We start from the raw sequence: 20312 nt of genomic DNA on the forward strand, positions 1-20312 counted from the left end.
GATAGGAACGTGTGTGGAGGGCTGCATGTCAGGACCAGTTTTTAAAGATTCACTTAAGAGGTAAGGTAAGTACCAGGTAGTTGTTTAAGTCACAAATTGCAAGTTCTCTTGACCTTGTCACTTCTTAAAGCTTCATATCCAACGGTGGTTCATTCACACTTGGAGTTCACTTGAAGTTGAATTTCTCTCTGGAAGAAGACAGATCCAAATCAGGCGCACTTCGAGTTGCCAATCTCTTTGGGTGGAGGTTACTAGATAAATTATATTGCATTATCACTGGGATCCTTAGGACTTGAACTTGAGGTTTAATTTGCAATAGGATAAATTGGTTATCTCAAGTGAGGAGAATGGAGTTGTTACAGAATGTAAGAATGCAGAGATTAAGAGGCCACTGTCGTGTTTTGGCATTTTGCCAAATACTTATAGCTCTCTTGGAGAAGCATAACACTGCTTTGTAGGAAATAGAAAAGTGTTTCCATCCAGAACATATTGAGTGGGTGTGCTGAGTTTAGCAGCCAGGGTCACGTCCCCCAGGCCTACTGTTGTGGTTTACCCAGCTGAGAAGCGCAGGGAATCAATACCGGTCAGATCCTCCCCACACCTGCCCCCTACTTTTTAAATCTCTGTTGTTTGTGTGCTTTCTCGTTCCTTTTTCTTGCCCACAGCCAAATCTAGCACTTAAAATTGCACACCCTGGGGCCTGTTTCCCAGAAATTCATTGTCAGTAAACGTAGGTGTTTGCTTTCCCTGGAAGGTGTTTTGTTCTTGCCGCTTTGCTTGGTGCATGCAGTGCACATGTGACCATTCTTCCTCATTTTAGATCAGATCATTCTCTTAGGTAGCACTTTGCCTAGAACGCATCACTGTATTGTGAGCGTATAAAACCAGGAATAACTCCAATGACGTGGATTTTATTTCACATGAACCTAATGCTCTCCTAGATAGAAACAGTAAAGATTGAAAACCTCCACCTTAAACAAGAGATACCTCCTACCCAAGTATCTTTGAGAGTTCATGTTTGTAATATATGAAGTCTAAAGTACCGTATACCAAACATCAGAAGGTTTTGGTTTGCCCAGTACTTGGGGAGTGTTTACTTAACTCATGAACGTTTATGAAAGATTTTATGTGTCTGCCCATGTCCTAAGTAAGTACTGTAGAAGATACCAAAGTATGCCAGGAAACTTTCCTTCTCATTAGAGAAGAAGCCTACATACGTGAAATGGCAAAACAACATACATGATCGAGTTTGGTCTCCAAATCAAGTACAGCTGACCCTTGGACAATACGAGTTTGAGCTGTGCAGGTTTACTTATATGCGGAATTTTTTTCGTATTTGATACTACAGAATGACGTGATCTGCAGTTGGTCGAATCCACTGATGCAGAACCATGAATGTGGAACCATGAATTTGGAGGGCTGACTATAAGATATATATGAGTTTTTGACTGCAGAAAAATTCCGCCTGCCGCCGGCCATTGCAGTTCAAGGGTGAACTGTAGTACTGGAGATAATATGTAGAAAAGGCGACTCTTAAGCATGATTTATGGAAGACCCAGGACCTAGATGGAGGCATAGATTTTGGTGGAGGAGGAGGATGGAGTGGGAGCTATAAGATGGGCAGGTCAGGAACCAGCTGGAGGATGAGAGGAGAAGTTACATTCTAGACCTTTTAAATATACATGTATACATACATACACCCATATGCATATTCATATATATTTTTTTACATTACAGGACTGAAATAGATATTGTTAATATTCTATAGTGTTTAATAACCACCTGCAAATAGATTATGACTGCCTGACACTTCTCTTGTGGCCCTAATCTTTTATTTGTTAAAAAGAATATAAAAGATCTTGGAGGGCTGATGTTTTTAGTTATTGAAATGTAGCTTGTGTGGCTGATCAGAATTTGGCTTGCAATTATTATGTACCACCTGGGTGTTAGGCTCTTTGCTGGAAGCTGGGACTATAAAGAGGACATCTGTCCAAGGATGATGTTGAAGGGACAGAAAGATAAATCAATAAAATGGAATGTGACCAGTGGTCCCTTCAGAAAGATTTTGAAGTTGTTGAATCATTTTGTTCTTAATGTCAGTTATTTTGGGAATTACTCAGTTTTTATGACATCTTAAGTGCTTTTAAAAATTTAAATATAAAAGTGTCCCATTAGACATTATATGTGAATTAACTTGCTGCTGGTTGATATTGACTTATAAAAATCGTGCTTTTTGTTAACTTTAAAATCAGAACAGTATTTTAATAAATAAGGGCATTCAAATATAATGCAAAACAGTAAAATAGAGTATTTTGCACACGTATTATTTTACTTAGTAAAGTCTTCAAGTTGTTTATCAAGGTTTTATGTTTTCTTTTTAAATTTATTTTTTAATTGCTTTTTTGAATTAACTGATGTATAATAAACTGTACTTGAAGTAGTGCTTTTAATACCAGGAAGTCATTCACATAGATACAAAAGTTTACTTGATGGTCTTTTCCGCAACTATGAGGTAAGGACCAAAAAGCTTAGTAGCAGGTTAATGGAGGAGAAAATCAGGGGCAGAACAGTGAGGACTTGTCACATGGCAGGCCTACTGTGCAAGACTTGGTTTTTCTGCTTGTGTTGACTGGGCTTGTTTTTCGAGACACTATAAATCTCTTGAAACAGAGGCTTATTAAGACTGGTAAACATAATGTTGCAGTGAAACCTACCTTGTGCCAGTGTTTGTGTGTTTGTATAGAGAGTATAGGGTTTTATTTGATAATATGTCATCTTCATGAGCTGGTAGTTTTATTTTTAGATATGTCAGTAATTTAGAACATCGTTTAGTCCCCCAAGATTTCCATTTCCTACTGTGATTAAGTGCTACCTTTTATCGATTTGAACCTACAGCGTCTAAGGTGGAAACGATGCATCTGATCATTGGCAGTGAGACGTGGATGTGAAAATTTTTGCGTTTGGTGTTGTGAAAAGAGAAGCCATGCATTGGGCTCGGGGGGTGCAAAGTATTGTCAGCTTAGAGGATTAATTTTCTATTGCTTGTGTAGCAAATTACCATGAACTTAGTGGCCTAACACAAGTCAGGGTAATTATCTTACACTTCTTGAGGTTAGAAGTCTGACAGGGGCATTACTAGGTGAAAGTCAAGCCCTTCAATCCAGCAGGGCCCCATTTCTAGAAGCTCTAGGGGAGAGTCCATTTCTTGGCACTTTTCAGCATCTTGAGGCACCCACACTCCTTGGCTTGTGGCCCTTTCATCTTCAAAGCCTGCATTGTTTGGTGACCTCCTCACATTGTATCACTCTGGCTTCTATCCTCTGACTCTTCCACCACTTTCTGCTTTTAAAAAAAAATTTTTTTTTTTATTGTGGTAAAGTATTTCTAACATGAAGTTTACCATTTTAACTATTTTAAGTGTACAATTTAGTGACATTAAGTAATTGATGTCATACAACTATCACCACTACCTATTTCCAACATTCTTGATCACTCCAAACAGAAACTCTGTACTCACTAAACAATCATCCCTGTTCTGCACTCCCTCCAGGAGAATTGGGCAGGGTAAAAAAACACACTTGTTTCAGATCAGCAGGTGATAGAGACCACGCTCCTGTAGCTGGATTGTGGTGGAATCCAGTTGTCTAATATCTTGTAATTTGAGTTTGATATCTTCAATTATCCAAATGTTTTACTCTTAAAGAATTTTATGTCGTAGAATGTCAATATTTATCAGTAGATGAAGAACCCTGTCTCTGGATTTGGACGCACTTTGCTCTGTGCCTGCAAGCCTAGCAGTCAGTATGTTTGCTCTTATATTGCCAGGTGGTTGCCCACGAAGTGGTGCTCGAGCATGTTAAATGTGGCTCCTTGTGTCACTCTCCATCCCTGTACACAAGTGTGTGCAGGTAGACACTGTTCTTGGCACAGCAGTTGGCCGACAAGTGGTAAAGCACTGTTTGAGTTCCAGAACATGTCAAGACATCAGGCATCAGGTTTCTAATGAAAATCAGATAGGAGGTTGAAAGAGATTGAATGACTGTTTCTTTCCACTTAATCCTTTTGTGTTTGAATATGGTATGAATCTGTATTTCAAGAGTTGGCAATGATGGCTAGAGGAGGGGTGTATGGCTTTGGCATCTATTGGGCGTTGAATCCCTTAAGCTAGCGATACAGCGAGTAGCAGAAAGATGGGCTGCAGGAGAACTTGGCCTAGACTATTAGAGCTGTGCCCTTCTGTCCTGTAGATAATATGGGCTCCCACCCACCTCACCCCATATTGATGATACTCTGGCCTGGCAACTAAATATAAATGATACGGACATAAATATGTGTACAATCAATGCTTGTTCATTCCCATTTGTAAAAGGTAGTAAAAGTGTGACTAATTTAAAACAGCAGATAATTTACAGGTGACTTTGGGAAGTTTTTGTTTCATTTGTGTTTGCTGGTAAAAAAACAAACCTGTAAGTTGCTAGATGTTTATAATTTTACAAATAAAATTAATTGTTCTATGAGTACAAAGCCCCAAGTCCAGGAGGAATGATAGAGACAGTGCCAAGTGCAGGTACTTAGTATTATGTAGTAAGAAAACCTGTAGTTAGGAAAGGTGGACGCTTGCTAAAGTAGAAGCAGAGCATAATAGTAATTCCATGTGTTCCTTACAATGATAAAAACAAGAGTAATGATGTCTAACATGTATCGAGGGCTCACTGTGTGTAGGACTTTGTGCTAACTACTCAACATGCATTATCTGATTGGATTTTATACATACATGTACACATACACATGATAGATGTAAGTGGGCTTTCTTTCATGATAATGGAAAAAGAATAGAAGACATGTTGGCCAAGATTCTTTTTCTGTCTCTGGTAATAACCAGTTAAATGAACTTGAACAATGTCTTCATTTTTTTTTTTTTTTTGAGTCTGTTTGGTCACCTCTGAAAAACAGAAGAGGACTAAAATATCACAAGGTTCTCTCCCAGCTCTGTACTTTTTAGATTATAAAAAAGTTACAGAGGAGTCATTCGTGTTTAGTTCAATCCTTAAAGCCTCCCAGGAAATCAGGCTGTAACTGAAATTGTGAGTGGGAGACTAGAAAGATGTCTCATTCTCACAGGTTCCCCTGAAAGGATAGCTTTCCAGTCTGATTCTATTTTGAAGACATAACTAGATCAGGGAGCAGGCTGATTCTCCTGTTCTGGCTGTCACTGGCAAATGAATGATGCTAATACTCTCAATGATTAAATAAAAATAACAGTGACAATGAAAGATGACTGAATGATGGTTTGCTGTGGGGAACTCTTTGGCTGGCTGCCGGAGTCCTGTGCCAGGAGAGAAGCTGACTGTATTTCCGAAGCATCCTCCAGGAGGATATGACAATTTAGAATGGCAGGTAGTTGCCTGGAAAAAGAACATAGGTCATGGAGGGAATGGCTTTGAGTTTAGTTGAAGAGAGGGGCAGGACATGCGTTGAATTTGCAACCACCCTCCTGCTGCCTCAGATGTTGCAGTTTTAAGTGAACTCACAGGAGAATTGGTACATAATTCAGTATCAAGTGACTCAACCTGATGTCTCAATAATGGTATAAAGAAAAATGGCAATCTGGGAGGAATTCACAGATTTCTAGTGTGATTTGAGGACCCCAGGCCTGGCTTTTTCTAGACATTTCCTTGGCTGATGGCTTACCACTGCATGTCAAGTAAGTCTGAAGTCTGTGCTCTGGTGTCCAAAACCCCGCTTTTCTAACTTGGTCTCACACTGCCCACTCCTTACCCGCTGGTTTATTCTGTGTGTTTCACAGTCCTCTGCTTTCTCCTGTATTCATACCTCTGTTTACACTTTCCTTCACCTGAAATAGACTAATAAGATCTAACATACTGAGTGCTTTCCGTGTGCTTATTGCTAACTACGTGCAATATCCAGTTTAATTTTTCTCAAACTCTGTGAGGCAGGTACTATCATTACCATCATCATCCTCATCACTATTGCCACTGTCATCTCCATTTTTACAAGTGAGGAAACTGGGGTTTAGTTTAAACAATGTACCTAAGATTACACTGTTAATGAGTGGTGGGGATAGGACTGCACCCCATGTTACTCATCTCCAGAGCCCGAATATTAAAAACCATATTGTGCCAGTAAATGCCATTCTTTGTTCTCTCTCTGCAAATCCAGGCCTGGTCCATAGCATTTCCTGCTTGCCCTAAGAAAAAGTGATGGCTTTTTCCTTGTGGCTCAGTTATATTACATACATGTTCAGTTGTGTAGGGGTGTATTTATCTTCTCTCCTCTGTGTCATTGAAGCCTCAGTTTACCTCCTATTTTGTAGATCTGCCTTCATTTGATATTTATCAGGACTTATTAAGTGTTGAATTGACACAGTACCTGTAACTTTTGCAGGGGATTGGGGAGTCTAGTTTATAATTTTAAAGAAATTGAAGAATTCTGTTAAAATGCCAGTATTTTGTCTAAAAATGTTAATAACTTATTAAAAATATTAATACATTGGTACATTTTCACCTTACCCTTACATGCTAGTGACTGTCTCTGGTTATTCAAGTAGAATTGTTGGATTGCTTCACTCAGGTCATATTTCAGAAACATCATAGCTTAAATGTCACGGAAAGAGGGTGGCTACACAGACCTCCCTTTTGAGCCTCGGAATTTGCCACCTATCTTGTGCATAGAAGAGCTACTTAACTTCCCTGTCCTTTAGTTTCCTTCTGTGTTAAATGGAGAAGATAATACCTGCTTGTCAGGATTATAAAGCAGATTAAATTGAATAATGAATGCAAAGAGCCTAAGTGCCTGAGATGTATCAGACCACCAGGAAGTGGTACATCTTGTTGTTTTTCATCCTTAGTCTTTGATTCCGACTGGATTCTGACCTTCAGTTTTGAATTACATTTACTGGGTTTTTCAACTCTGGATTTGCTTTTTTGATCTGAGTTGTGTGGCCCAAGATCACCAATAATGGTGGTAAAGTCAGGGTTGGAATCCAGTTGGTCGAACTGCAGAGCCCTACTGAATCCCTGCCGCACGCTGCCTCGTTAAATGCAGTTCGTTACTGTGCTGCCCAGTCATCCAGTTGGAATCCATCACTTTTCCTTGCTTTTTTGTAGCAAAAAGTACTGGTTCTGGGGAGTAGGGGGAAGGGGAGTTACTGTTTAGTGGGTATAGAGTTTCATTTTTGCAAGATGAAAGAGATGTAGAAATCTGTTACACACACTGTGACTATAGTTAACACAAGCTGAGTTGTATGCTTAAACATGGTTAAAAGGGCACATTTTTATATTTGTGTGCTTCTTACCACACATTAAAAAAAATAATAATGGCTTCTTGTTTTGAGTTTCTGTAAAGCATTTATACCTTTATCGTTCAAGAACTGTCAAAGATTACCTAAGCTCTTTCTCATTACATCTTTCCTTCCATAAGCAACACTGCTTGTAAAATCCGTGTTCTTTCTTCTTTCTATGCAGGTGGTTATGTAATACAGGAGTTTCTGTTGTAGAATCTGGGGCCTTAATACCTGAAAGCTTTAATTTAGAGATTATAAGAACAAAGGTATATTACATAGGGTGTTATTTGATACGATTCACTTTCAAACTCCTGTGTCTGTGTATTGCTGTGGGTTTCTCAACAGAGGCCTTGAGAATATCAGAGGAAAACAGGGATATTTTGCAAGTTTTTGTTGTCAGGATTAAAAGCGCTGAGGCCAGAAAACTCTATTCTTAGGGCATAGGTTTGTTTGCTTCTGAACGATTTGGGTACCTTCACCCCAACTGTGTTGTATGTGGTAATCCCTAAGTATCACTTCTGAAGTGTTGACTCTGAGGCTCTTTGTAACCATTAGTTTCTCCATGAAGTACCCCCAAAACTTGCATATTCCATTGTTATTTAGCCATTAAACCTTCTGTTTTTAAGATTCTGAGATGGAAAGCACATTTAAAAACAATGTGAATTAGCACAGGTAAGGATAAAACCAGTATATTGACCATAAATGTAACGATTCCTTGGGTTAGATTATTATTACATTTAATACTGATTTGAATTTACTGGCAACAGAAACAAAACAAAGTTCAGGCTCCATGAACTGTATTATATGTAGCAGAAGAATGCCTGAAATATTTCTCTCTTCAAGGAAATGTTGCTAAATTGAACTTGATCCCTCCCTCCCCCCCACGAATTCTTGTTCGGAAGCTAGTTACTGATAACTAATAGACGTTATTGTTGACTGAGATTTTGTAAGAAACAGAAGTGCTCTGTGGTATACAGACTTTGCTAGTAGCTGAAGTGTAAATGCTAAATCAGCGAGGATATTTTCAGATTGAACAGTATGACTGAGTTGATTTGTTTCTCACTTTCTCAGCGACCTGCTTAGTGCCTACTGATTGCCATATACTCGTCAGACCTTAGGGATTAATGGAAGAAATCCTTGTCCTTGAAGTACTTAGTGCAGTGGGGAGTTGAGTTAGGCAGATGGTTAGGGTACAGTGTGTGAAGTGCTGTAAAGGAGAGATGTATGCAGTGCTGTCAGAGCCAGCGAGAGAGTGTGTCTTCTTGAGTAGCTGGGAGAAGGTTCTAATGATAAATGATATTTAAGCTGATTCTTAAAGTTTGCCAGGTTGAAAGGAGAGAAAGGGACATTCCTTACAGGAAAAAATGGTTTTGGATGATCTCTTTTTTGAACTAGGAACTTGTACAACCTGGAAAATAAGTAACCTCCACTATACTTCCCCACTCAAATGTCTTAAGTCTTCAGTGGACCTTTGGCGTGTTCCAGAGTGCAGCAACTTCATGATTAAGTTCTCTCCTGTGCCTGCACTGCAAGTATCCTGACACCAGTACATGATGGATGGATTGATGGAGGAAAGGAAGGGAAGGAGGGCCTTATGTGAAGATATCACTAAGTCTAGATAAGGTAGAATCGTCACTGTGTTAGGACAACTTGGAGGCGGTACATTTTCAGTCAAACAGAAGGGCAGTCCATTTTTTTCCAGGCAGTAAAGGGGCCTGGAGAGAGCCAATATTTTCCTGAGAAAATAGCTTGGACTCTTGGGAATTACCTGCACAAACATTGAGCGTGCACTCCAGAGTCCTGCCCTATACAGCACAAAAAGAATGAGTTTGCTCTAAAAGTCTAAGGGCAGTTATTGCCAGCTAATCCCAACATCCCTGAACTTGAGCCAGGTCTCTGTGGAGGGTCTGATTTTAAATGGAGCTGCTTCCTCAAGGTCTCTGTAGAATTATAAGCTGAGGAATGTCTGCCTGAACAGCTCAGAGGCTTGACTTGTGGAAGGGGTTATTGCAGATGCTTGGTGAATGATTACCAAGTGCAGTTTTCGTTTTGATGTATTGATGCTGAACAACTCTGACAGTAACTAGTCATGAGGCTCAGAAAGAATCCCTTGTTAAGAGACTCTTCTCCTTCAGAAAGATGCAGACCTTTCTTCTGACCTGCCTACTTGACTGTTCTCTTGGATGTCCCATCACTATAATAGGCCTAAACAGGGCCATTTAAAAATCTTGTTCTTCACCGCCTTCTCCAGATCTGCACCGCCTTTGCAGTGTGCCCCTCTCATTAATAACAGAACACCATTCACCTAGTGACTCAAGGTAGAAGCGAGGTATTAATTCTTGACATCCTCCCTCAGCCCTTAAGGTACCCAGTCAGTTTCACATGTTTCTGACATCTGTCCACCTGACTTCGGGTGGTGTGTCATTAGCCTCGTCCAAGTCACCTCCATTCATTCCAACTGCTGCCCTGGCCTCCTAACTGGCTTCCCTGTTTCCACATCTGCTGTCCCTCATCAGTTCTCCGCAGAGCACCCACAGTGATCTTTGTAAAACATAACCTGATTATGTCATCTCCTGCTTACAAACCTTCACTGCTTTCCCGTTGCACTTGAGATGAAAGGAAAAGCATTGGCCCCGACCACCGTGGCTGGGCATGAATAGCCTGCTCCCCCTCCAGCTTCGTCTTCCCCTCATGCCCCACTTTCACTCTCTCTCCAGCCACGCTGCTCGCTTTCAGCTCGTTGATGTGCCCGCCAGTTCCCTGCCTTAGCTCTTTTCCCTGTTTTCTCTGCCCAGAATGTTGCCACCCACTCTTCTCCTGGTGTGCCCCTTCTCATTTCTAGAACTCATCTTAATTGTTACTTTTTCCTTGAGAGGTATTTCCAGATCATCTGATCTAAAGTTGTTCTCTAATAATCTCTCAAGATTTATCAGAGTTTGAAAAGTAGAATCTGTTTCATCTTTCTCTCACTGTATATAATATGAAGCTCTGTGGGGACTGTATCTGTTTGGTTCCCGCTGTGCTGTGGAACACAGTGCTTGTACAAGAGCGGTGCTTCATAAACATTGGTTGAATGAAAGACTGTTTTATCAAAATGAAAGTTGATCTGGAAAGGAGCATCTTGGCTTTCTCTTTACAGTAACAACCAGGCCTGCATCTAATTTCTGTAGCAATGTTTGCAAACTGCTTCTGCCTAAGTGTCTTGCAGAGGACTAACAGAAGATCAGTTATGTGCCATTTTGCTTTGCTGCAAAAAGAAAAGCTTGGAGGCATTTTCAGTGTTTGTCTTGGAGTCCAACAGGCTAAGTTTAGGTCCTATTTTCTTTTGTCAAGCTGTCCACCCTTGAGCAAGCACTTCTAGGTCTGCTTTCCCATATGTAAAATGGGGAAAACTGTATCTATCCCATGGGCTTGTTATGAAGATTAGAGGAAATTTTATATGCAGAGTGCCTCATACAGTGCTTGGCCGGCACCATGTAGGAGTTCAGGAGTTCTTTGTCTTATCCCCTTTCTATCATGGGAGATTGAAAAGAACTGGTAGAAAAACTCATTTAACCCACCTCATTATCTTTTTGTCCTTATTTTATGCATAATCACACCCAGGAGCACTAACGTGAGGGTCAAAATCAGTTTAAGAAGAAATAATCCATCCCTGGGGTGCAAATAAGCAATGATGGACTGCTTTTAATGGTCTGTGATGTTGGGCTCCCTCAGAAGGACACACGTGGAATTCTGCTTTGCCCTATCCCAGGGGTGATTGTTGAATGTTGTAAAATTGTAATTACAAATAAATATAAGTAGCTCTTTTCTATTCTAGTTCAAGTAGATATTCCATGGAGATAGGCTATATAAAAATATTGTTCCCATTTAGATACGTCTTTGGAGAAGCCTTGGCAGTATGATTGAAAACTCTGAAGTCCAAAGCTCTTCTAATTATGTTGTTGGCTTTGGGGGTTATTAAGAAATTAATATTCTGAAGACAGGTTATTAGATTCAAATGGGTTAGATTCAAATTAGTAAGTGGTATACAGCTACTACCCACTTAGGAATACCAATCTGGATGCTAGACTGAGCTTTGAGGAAAATGCTTGAGTTGTATCTTTCAGAATCATCAAAGGTTAATTCTGGGCTATTAAAACAGAATAACTCACCCACCCTTTCCCCTGTTAAATTTGTTTCATTGGATGACATGAGACAGGAATGGTGGCAAGGGGAGCTTTCGCCCTGTAAGCCAAGTCCTGTTTGTTATGAGACAGGGATGATTTAGAGGACTTGAGTGTCGATACAAGGGGTTAGACGGGACAGTTAATAGATGTAAGATACTAACAGACTACTTAGTTAGCTCAGTTGTTTAGAGCGTAGGAGCTTTGGGAGACAAAAGAACAGACAGGAATTTCCTCTGGGTTCTCTCAGTCTGCCATGTGCTGTGCCCAAAGATCTCACCCAGACCCAACCCAAGTATCTTGAAAATGTGTATGATTGGTTACTTGGAACACTTGACTAGTAACTTGTGAATGTACTTAGGGAAAATCCATGAGTACCAGTTCAGAAGATGTGCTGTATTGACTGAGGACAGTTCTATGAGGACTGGTGTTTAGACATCTCTTTTATTAGCTCATGGTCAATTTCTCACTGCAAACTCAACTTCATAAACCAATATAGCTGAACTGAGAATTGCAGTTGCTGATGTTAACATATGTCCTGAAGGAGTGCTGTCATCTTACGGAGGGAATAAAAACCAGTTATATTGTTTCCTTCTTCCTTTTTTCCATTGGTTCTTTTATGCATAGTTGTCTATCAAAGTGAGTAAAAGTTAATGTTATCTATCAATGGTTCTGTTCATTGAGTTTTCTTTTGATGTTTTCTGTGTCTGGTGGGGCTGCAGTACTTTAAAAAGAAATTGGGGGTACAAACCTCCAGTTATATAATAAGTCATGGAGATATAATATGCAGCATAAGGAATATGGTCAATAATATTGTAATAACTTCATAGGGACAGATGGTTATTAGACTTACTGTGGTGATCATTTCATAATAAATGCAAATGTCAAATCATTATGTACTGCACCTGAAACTAACACAATATTGTATGTCAACTATATTTCAATTTTTAAAAAAAAGAAGTACAGGAAAGATTGCCAAAGAGAGCATCTATACTCTCAGTTTGGGGTAGCCAGGGAAGCAAGGGGCAATAAAATAGGTGCCTGGTGGCAGGAAACTGGACACATGGTCTTCTGAGTTCTTTTCTGGTACTGGTTTGTGATTTCTAAGCCAGTTTTGGGAAGGATAACAAAATCAAGTTGCCGCTGTCCAAGTGAAAGATTTTTGTGCCTGGGGAAAAAAATTGAGACAAAACCTTCTCAACAATAACCTCTGACCTTTTGCTAAGTAGACTGGGAACCTGCTATTAAATGAAGAAATAATGCATTACCTTTGCTGAAATGCACACCTGTAGTTCGGAGCAGACCACTTCGATGTCCTAGCCTAGGACTTCAGAGTCTATTCCCTCTCATTCAACCGATTTAATGCTAAAATGACTTCTGTAGGATGTTTCTGTTTAATCAGATGCTAGGAGTTAAAGTCTTAGAAGAACCATAGTAGTATTCTTTGGTCTGCCCTGTGAATTTCCCACTTAGCAGTCTGTTGTGGAATGTGACATAACTCTTCTTTTTTTTTTTTTTTTAACAGAATGCTATGAACTTACCCCCAGACAAAGCCAGGTTACTGCGGCAGTATGACAATGAGAAAAAGTGGGAACTTATTTGTGATCAGGTAAGAAACATTGAAGCTTCCAGCAAGAAATAATGAGGGAGGAGAACTAGATTTCCTCCCTAAATATGTCAGACTTTTTCCAGGAGATGCATGGATTTCTGTCTTGTGAATCTTTGCCTTCCTATTTCTTATGACTGAAGGAAAAGTTAGAAGATGACTTCTTTATTCTTGCACTATTTTAAGTCTCTCCCTTATTTTCAGATGTTTTGTAGTTAAATTTTCTGGTAAATCTGGTGAAGTGGGCAAACCAAGTTCAGCTGATCTTTTTCTGTTTACCTTACATGGCAGTTTATTCTTCTTGAATTAGATTCGAGAATGTCCTCTAATAATAATTAGCAGGTCCTCTAATTTAGCTGGCTTCCCTATTTGTGTGTATTGATGTATATTCATGCCAGAAGGTGAATTGTTTATAAAGAAACATTGCTTATGCTGATTAAAAAATTATTTCATATTTTAGCAACTTTTCAGGTTTTTTTATTTTATCGTTAACTCATAACAAATTCAGACTCTTCAGAGAGACATAAGATAAAAAGTGGAATTCTCCATTTTCTTTCTCCCTACCCTCCAAATTCTATACTTTAGAGGTCCACTGGTAAGACTTTGAAGTACCTCCATCCAGCTTTTTGTATGTTTTCAGTTTTTAAAAAATGTGTGAATACCCACATGTATTCTTTATTTTTGTCAATATGTGTCTCTACTTCATTCTTTTTAAATGGTATATGGTATTTTGTTGTAATTGATAGTAATTTGGGGGGAACTTTACTCTGGGGCTAGTACAGGCCAGTTGTTTTAAGCTTAGAAGGCTTACCCTCTAAAGTAAAGATAGGCTCTGTATATTATATATCAGCTCTTTTATTTTGTGCCGTGGGTGTCTTCAGGGTGATTGTGTTCCCCACACCCCTTGCACACTGAAAATTTCTGGGGACTGTTATAATTCCTCCTGAGACAGCTCCCTTGGTTCTCTGTGCGTGATGGTTGCGTGGCCTTGTGAATATACTAATAAAATTGTACACTTTATAAGTGAATTTTATGATATGTGAATTATATCTCAAAAGATGGGGTAGTTGCTTCCACAGCAATCGGAGATAGGGAGAAAAGAGGGTCAGAGATCTTAAGAGAAATAACTAAATGTGTGAATTTCCTTTGGATCCTAATCTGAACAAACTAACTATAAAAAGACTTCTTGAGATAATTGGAGATATTTGACTAGTGACTCCAAAGAAATTATTAGATGATTGCAAGAAATTATCATTAACTTTGTTGGTTTGTTTTTGGCATTGCCATTATGAAAGAATCTGTGCTTATTTTTTACAAAATGTATACTAATGTAGGGGTAAAATGATGTGACTGGAGTTTGCTGTAAAATATGTCATCAAAAAAAAGCAATAGATAAAGGAAATGTGGGAAAATCTTTAATTGTTGAATTTTGGTAGGATAGGTTGGGGGTCTATTATAGCATACTCTCAAGTTACGTGGACTTTTGAAAATTTATAACATAAAATTAAAAAATAAAGATATTTGCTACTTAACAATCTACATTTTTCCTCATCTGTAAAATTTATAGAAAATTTAACATCCTTAAATTATTTTGAAGATAGGAGGCGATATGTGTAAAGAACAGAGACTGACACTTGGCATATCATAAGTGCTTCATAACTGGTATGACTGCTTCTCCTGATAAGGAGTCTAGATATTAAATATTGGAACCATGATTATTTGTATTGCCAAGTTTTCAAAGATTCAGAGAACTTTATTGTGTTGAATCAGTCATCATATACTACCCAGACATACTAAAGTTTGAATACATGTGGCATGACGCTATCAGGAAAATCCACAGCAGTAGATTTTTCAGTGCAAGAAAACGTCAAGGCAAACCTCTTGTCTTCCTTATGAAGACTTAAAACAAGGCTGTGGCGCGCTGTGACCGCTTCCTGACACACACTACCTTCCCTGGCCCCTGGTGCTTTGTGCACAAACGGTCTGCCAAATACAAATATTAATTTTATTTCTTTTAAAGCAAATAATACAGATATATTTTCTGTTATTTAAAATACATATTACAGGCAAGGTGTGCAAAGTGAAATAGGATATTACAGAAATTTAATTCTGAAAGTATGTGAACAAGAGTTAAGGGTTTTGGCGGACCCAGAAAGAGACTACTTCAGGTTTCAGTTCCATGAAAAATTATCATGTGGACACTATGAATCATGGAACTAGTCATGTTTCTCCTTTTTTCCCTCGGCTGCTGGAATGCCATAAGCCAAATTTGTGGTCTGCCCTTACTGAATACACAGTATCTTAGTGGCATATGTTTCGTTTACCAGCCTCATCCCTGGCTTCATTGAATTTTTTTCCTGCCCACATTTTCCTTCCACACTGATTTCCTCACTTACAAAAGCTTTACAAGATTTTTTTTCTTTTTAAGTCTTCTTTTTGAACAAGGTGAGCATAAATTATGTCAGCATTCTGGATGAACAGAAATTACGTTTGCACTGAGAATAGCACTTAAATTTTCTGTCTGCTATGGACAGTATGCAAGTCAGTGCATCACATCTGTTATTTTTCTTTAAGGAAGCATATGTGGAGGGTGGGAATAAATGCTTTATCATGATCCAGCTTTCAATTCAGTTGAGTATAATTCACCATTTCATTGGGAGCATCAGCTTTTCCACACTTGGATGTGGCTGCATTAGTTTGTAATTTTGTTCTGTAATTATTTAAATATGTCTCTTCGACCAAGAATGAGTTAAGGCCATGGGCCATGTTGATATTTGTGTACCTCCAATACCTTGTTTAGTGCCTGAAACATAGTAGGTGCTTATTGAAAGTGTGTTGAATGAGGGAGAGAATAGCTCAGTCATGTTTCGGAGACAGTGGGCAAGGAGGAGAAGGCAGAAGGGAGAAGGAGGTGGGTGGGAAAGGTAGCCTGGAGGTAGAGGTTTACTGTTTGTTGATCCTTTTCACCTTCCTCTACCTGTTGATGTAACTTGCTTGTGATAAGTGAAACTAAACATCTATTGCTCAGTTCTGGAAAATTCTTTAAAGAGGGAAGGGTGCCTGATGTAGACAAGAAGGAGTTTATAGAGGCAGAGCTGCTATGAAGCTCTGTCTCCACCTCCCTGTGGTCTACTGAAAATCTAGTTCTGTGGCTAATTTCAGGAGCAGAATAAAAGTTTTGAAGGGATTGAGTCCCATCCCCAAGAGCTTTCTAGAGTAGCAGTGTTCTGGCTGTGTCTTTTAGCCCTTCTAGATTACTGCATAAGTAGAAAGATGACCTGAGCTCCCAATGGGTCTCAAAGCTTACACACGGGAAAATGGTATAACTGAGTGGGACAGTAGAAGCCAAAGAAGGCTTCCCTGCTGGGTTTTGGGTGGTGTAAGGTGCATCCCAGAAAAATTTCTGTGCTGTACTAAGTAGGCAGATTCCTATGTGGACATCAATTTGAGGACTCTGTTTTATAGGGTAGTTTTATAATAGCATGAGATGACTGTATGAGAGTAAAAAGCTGGAAATAGAGTTCTTTTAACAACTGCAGATGAAAATCCCCAAGCTGCATGGCAGTCAGAGGGCTCTTTCAGAGGTCTTTCTACCTATGCAGAGAGAGAAAGCCCTCACTCTCACCCCTGCCTCAATTTTCCCAGCTTCCTAAACACGGTCCCTGTGCTGCACTGTTTGGCTTGGGGTCTTAACTATTTCCCACCAGTTAAGGGTAAAGGGTGCATATAGGGAGCTTCAGAGATCCTGGATGAACTTAAGACTTTCAGATCATTATATCTGAAAGGGTTCCTAGAGGCCATTTATTTCAATCCACTCTTGAAATTTTTTCTATAGGAAAAGTTAACACATACTTATCAAAAAAAAAAAAAAAAGATTAACTGTGTTGGAGCATGTGTAATAAAGAAGAAATCCTTTTGCCTCCCCTACCTGTTCACTAAACACCTTATTCTATAGATGATGAAACTGAGGTTCAAGAACATAAATGACTAGGCCCATGCTAAGGCCACCTCGGCTAGTGAGACAAGAACACCAATTCCAAACTCCAGTCACAAGCCCTTTCAATTATTATGGGCCTGGAAACAATCCATTGAAACAAAAATTGTAGTAGGTAAGGGTCTGTCATCAAGACTTCATTCAGTGACTTCTCAGGTGATTTTGGTATGTTGGGGTGGGGAGGGTCTATAGAACTTATGATGGTGATGGTTCGGAACTGTGCCATCAGCTGAATAAGTAAGTGGAAGTGGTTAGTCAGAAATTCGGGACGTTTAGATGACTAATACTGAATGAGTGTAGACTCCATGATATATATAATCCAGTCTCAAAAACGTTAGTAGTGCCACACCTGAGCTGGGTTAGAAGGCTTCCCTGTGGCTTTGCTGGTGATAACACTTTGTTATTTTTTTGGGGTGGTTTGGCCTGGCTTGACCTTGCTTTCTAGTGGCTGGCTGTTGCTTTGTATGGTACCCTAGTGAGAGATGGGGGTCTTCCCCTCCTTCACTTGTATGGAAAGAAATGGGAGAAGGAGATTAAAAACAATAAAAACAAAGAAGGGGAGAGTGAAGAGGTGGCAGGATCATACCCACTTAGACTCAGCTTCCTGTGTTAAGCACTTCAGGGAGATCAGATTGCAGCCCTCAAGGCTTGGCACGTGTCCTGGTTGGGAAAGGCCCTTGCTGCCAACTCAGCCAGTGCTGGGTCAGGCCAGTGGCACTAAAATACTCCACTCCCCTAAGATACTCCATTACTCTATTAAAGTGAGACTTGCCCTCTCATCTTTTTCGACTCAACTGCCCCATATCATTTGAATGTATTTAATCATTAATATAATTAGTTTTAAACCCTTTACTTATTTTCTAATACTATTTCTTTTAAAAGACAAGGAAGTTCCTTATTGGGTAACATATTATTAAGCCAATTTGCCACTGGAATCAAATTTCCTAAAATATTGAAGAGCACACATCTCTCTCTCTCTCTCTTTTTAAAACTGTTTATGTTTTTGTGACCCAGTTAGAGTTCTTGTCTGCCAGGTAAGCAAGTATTATTGGATACTGATAAATTATTTCCTGTAGACTTTCAGATTCCAGGTAGTGAGGGAGGGCTTGTCCTTGGAGCCCCAGGGGAAATAAATGGTGGGGAGGGTGGGCTGTACCCTACCTGAGTGTTGGCTGTAGCCTGCTTGAGTGATGGCTGCCATGTTAGTCACTGGAGTGAGCACATGGGCAACATATGGGGAAGAAGCTGAAGGAAAAGGCAGTGATGCAACAGTAGCCTTCCCCTTACTCTACCCTGACTCCTCTTGCTCCCAGACTCCAGACTTAATCTGCGTTCAGCCTCTATGCCCAAGTTCCAGGCTTTGATTCTACATTTAGCCACACTCACTTCATTGGGGCTTTTCCAGCTGTTGGGTCAGCAGACAGCCTATCTCCCCTTCCCCCTTACTCAGTCCTCTGGCTAGCTGACGTTATTACTATATTTAATACTGTTTGATGTTAAATTGTTTGAATTTTTACTCTCTTTCCATAACTCTGTGATATGTTGAATTGGTATTTATTTTTAAATCATTACTAGGTTTGGGGATCTTTTGAATTCCTTTTAAAGTCTGTCTTTCAAACCCCTAGTTTTTTAAAAATCATTTTGCTATTTGGTCTTTCTATTCTGTGTAATCCTCCTTTTGACTATGTATTAGTTGGATTTTTTGTTTGACATTTTGTTTTCTAGTTTATCATTTAAAAAATTCACTATGCATCTTCCAAAAATGACAATTTTCTTTTGTATCCAGATGAAGTCATCACAATTAAAGCGAGTTATTTCTTAATATCATCCATTGCCCAGTTCACATTTCACAATTTCCTTCACGTTCTTCCCACCTAATGTTGTTCAAATGATAATCTAGCCCAGAATTAGTCACATATTGGATCTGGCTATTATGTTCTTTAATTTTCTTTTAACCTAGAACAGGCTTTTGTTCATGGTGTTCATGAGACCAAGCAAGCCATTTTATAGAAGGTTTTATTTCCTGCATTTACCTGATAGTTTCCTAGATGAGTCTGAGCTCCTGAATTTCCGTTAACCAGAAGTTAGGTGTCAAGACATGATAGATTGATGGTGAACATCTTTGGAATATCATAAGAGACAAATAATATCTGATGTCTCGCCATAAGATAATATAGATCAAAGGATCAGATGACAACCTAATTCCTCTGTTGTATAATGTTTTTCCTTTATGCAGAATGGAATCTGTGGAGTGTTACTTTGGCATCATATATACATCTAATTACCTATCAGCCTTGTACCTAGTGAGTTTTAAAACCAATCGGTAGTTTTTTGCTGAATCAGTTTCATTAGGAGTTGTAGGGAAAAAGAAAAGATTTTATAATTTTATTTCCCTTCAACATTAAGCCAGCCAATAGAGCTTTTACCTGGTATTGGTTTACCCTGGAATATATTTATTCTTGTAATTCTTTCCCTCAGTTGTCATTTTTCAAAGAAATGGTTTAGCTTCACAAATAGCTCAAAAGGTGGCAAATGAGTTTTCTTTGACTTCCTTTTGTAAATATCATTTAGAATCCATGGGTTTTCAGAGTCAATGTGTTTCAATGAATAGGTTTTTTGTTTGTTTGTTTGTTTGTTTTTGAGGCTCACATTATCAGCACTTTGACACTTGGGAACTCTTTTGTGCTGGCTCCTCTGTGTTTTTGAGATGACCCTATTAATCTTTACAAGCTTGTTTTATGGTGCAAAATAGTTTGGGTTTTTGTTTTGGCTTAGCTTGTACTCTCCTTGCCCCTGACCTAGAATATTATATTTCTCCAAGGAGCCCTATTCCTTTTAGTGGGGGATGGTATTGGAGATTGTCATATTATTAGGTTGTTACAGCTGCTGGATGAATTTGCTTCTCAGTTTAAGTGTCTAGACCTTGAAAATGTATGTCCAAAAAATTATGGTTCATATTGATATTTCCAAATCAATTTTTAATATTAATTTACTTATTTTTTATTTTGTAGTGACTGCTTTTTTCATTGAAATATTTGATTCGTAACATAAATTATTTGTCTTTTCCTATAATATTACAAGTTTCAAAATAACAATTACCAGCATCATTACTAACTAAAATATTACTGACTTAAATTACTGGATGAAGGATAAATCTTTTTGTGCTTTTGTGTCTTCAGAATGCCTCCTATTAAAGATGTGCAAAGTACTGTGATTTAAAGTCACTTGGTGTAGATACATTATCTG

General features: G+C 39.0%; 1 protein-coding gene across 4 annotated transcripts in view; it reads left to right on the forward strand.

Moving 5' to 3' along the window:
• FMNL2 (formin like 2) overlaps positions 1-20312 on the forward strand; it is a 279240-nt gene that overhangs the window by 147151 nt on the left and 111777 nt on the right. For all 4 annotated transcript variants that reach the window (XM_064484782.1, XM_031451403.2, XM_064484783.1 and 1 more), the window contains exon 2: positions 12992-13075. In XM_064484782.1, the coding sequence (XP_064340852.1) occupies positions 12992-13075 (84 nt within the window). The remainder of the gene's footprint in view (positions 1-12991; positions 13076-20312) is intronic.

This window comes from Camelus dromedarius, chromosome 4 (genome assembly GCF_036321535.1).
Source record: "Camelus dromedarius isolate mCamDro1 chromosome 4, mCamDro1.pat, whole genome shotgun sequence".
Lineage (NCBI taxonomy): Eukaryota > Metazoa > Chordata > Mammalia > Artiodactyla > Camelidae > Camelus > Camelus dromedarius.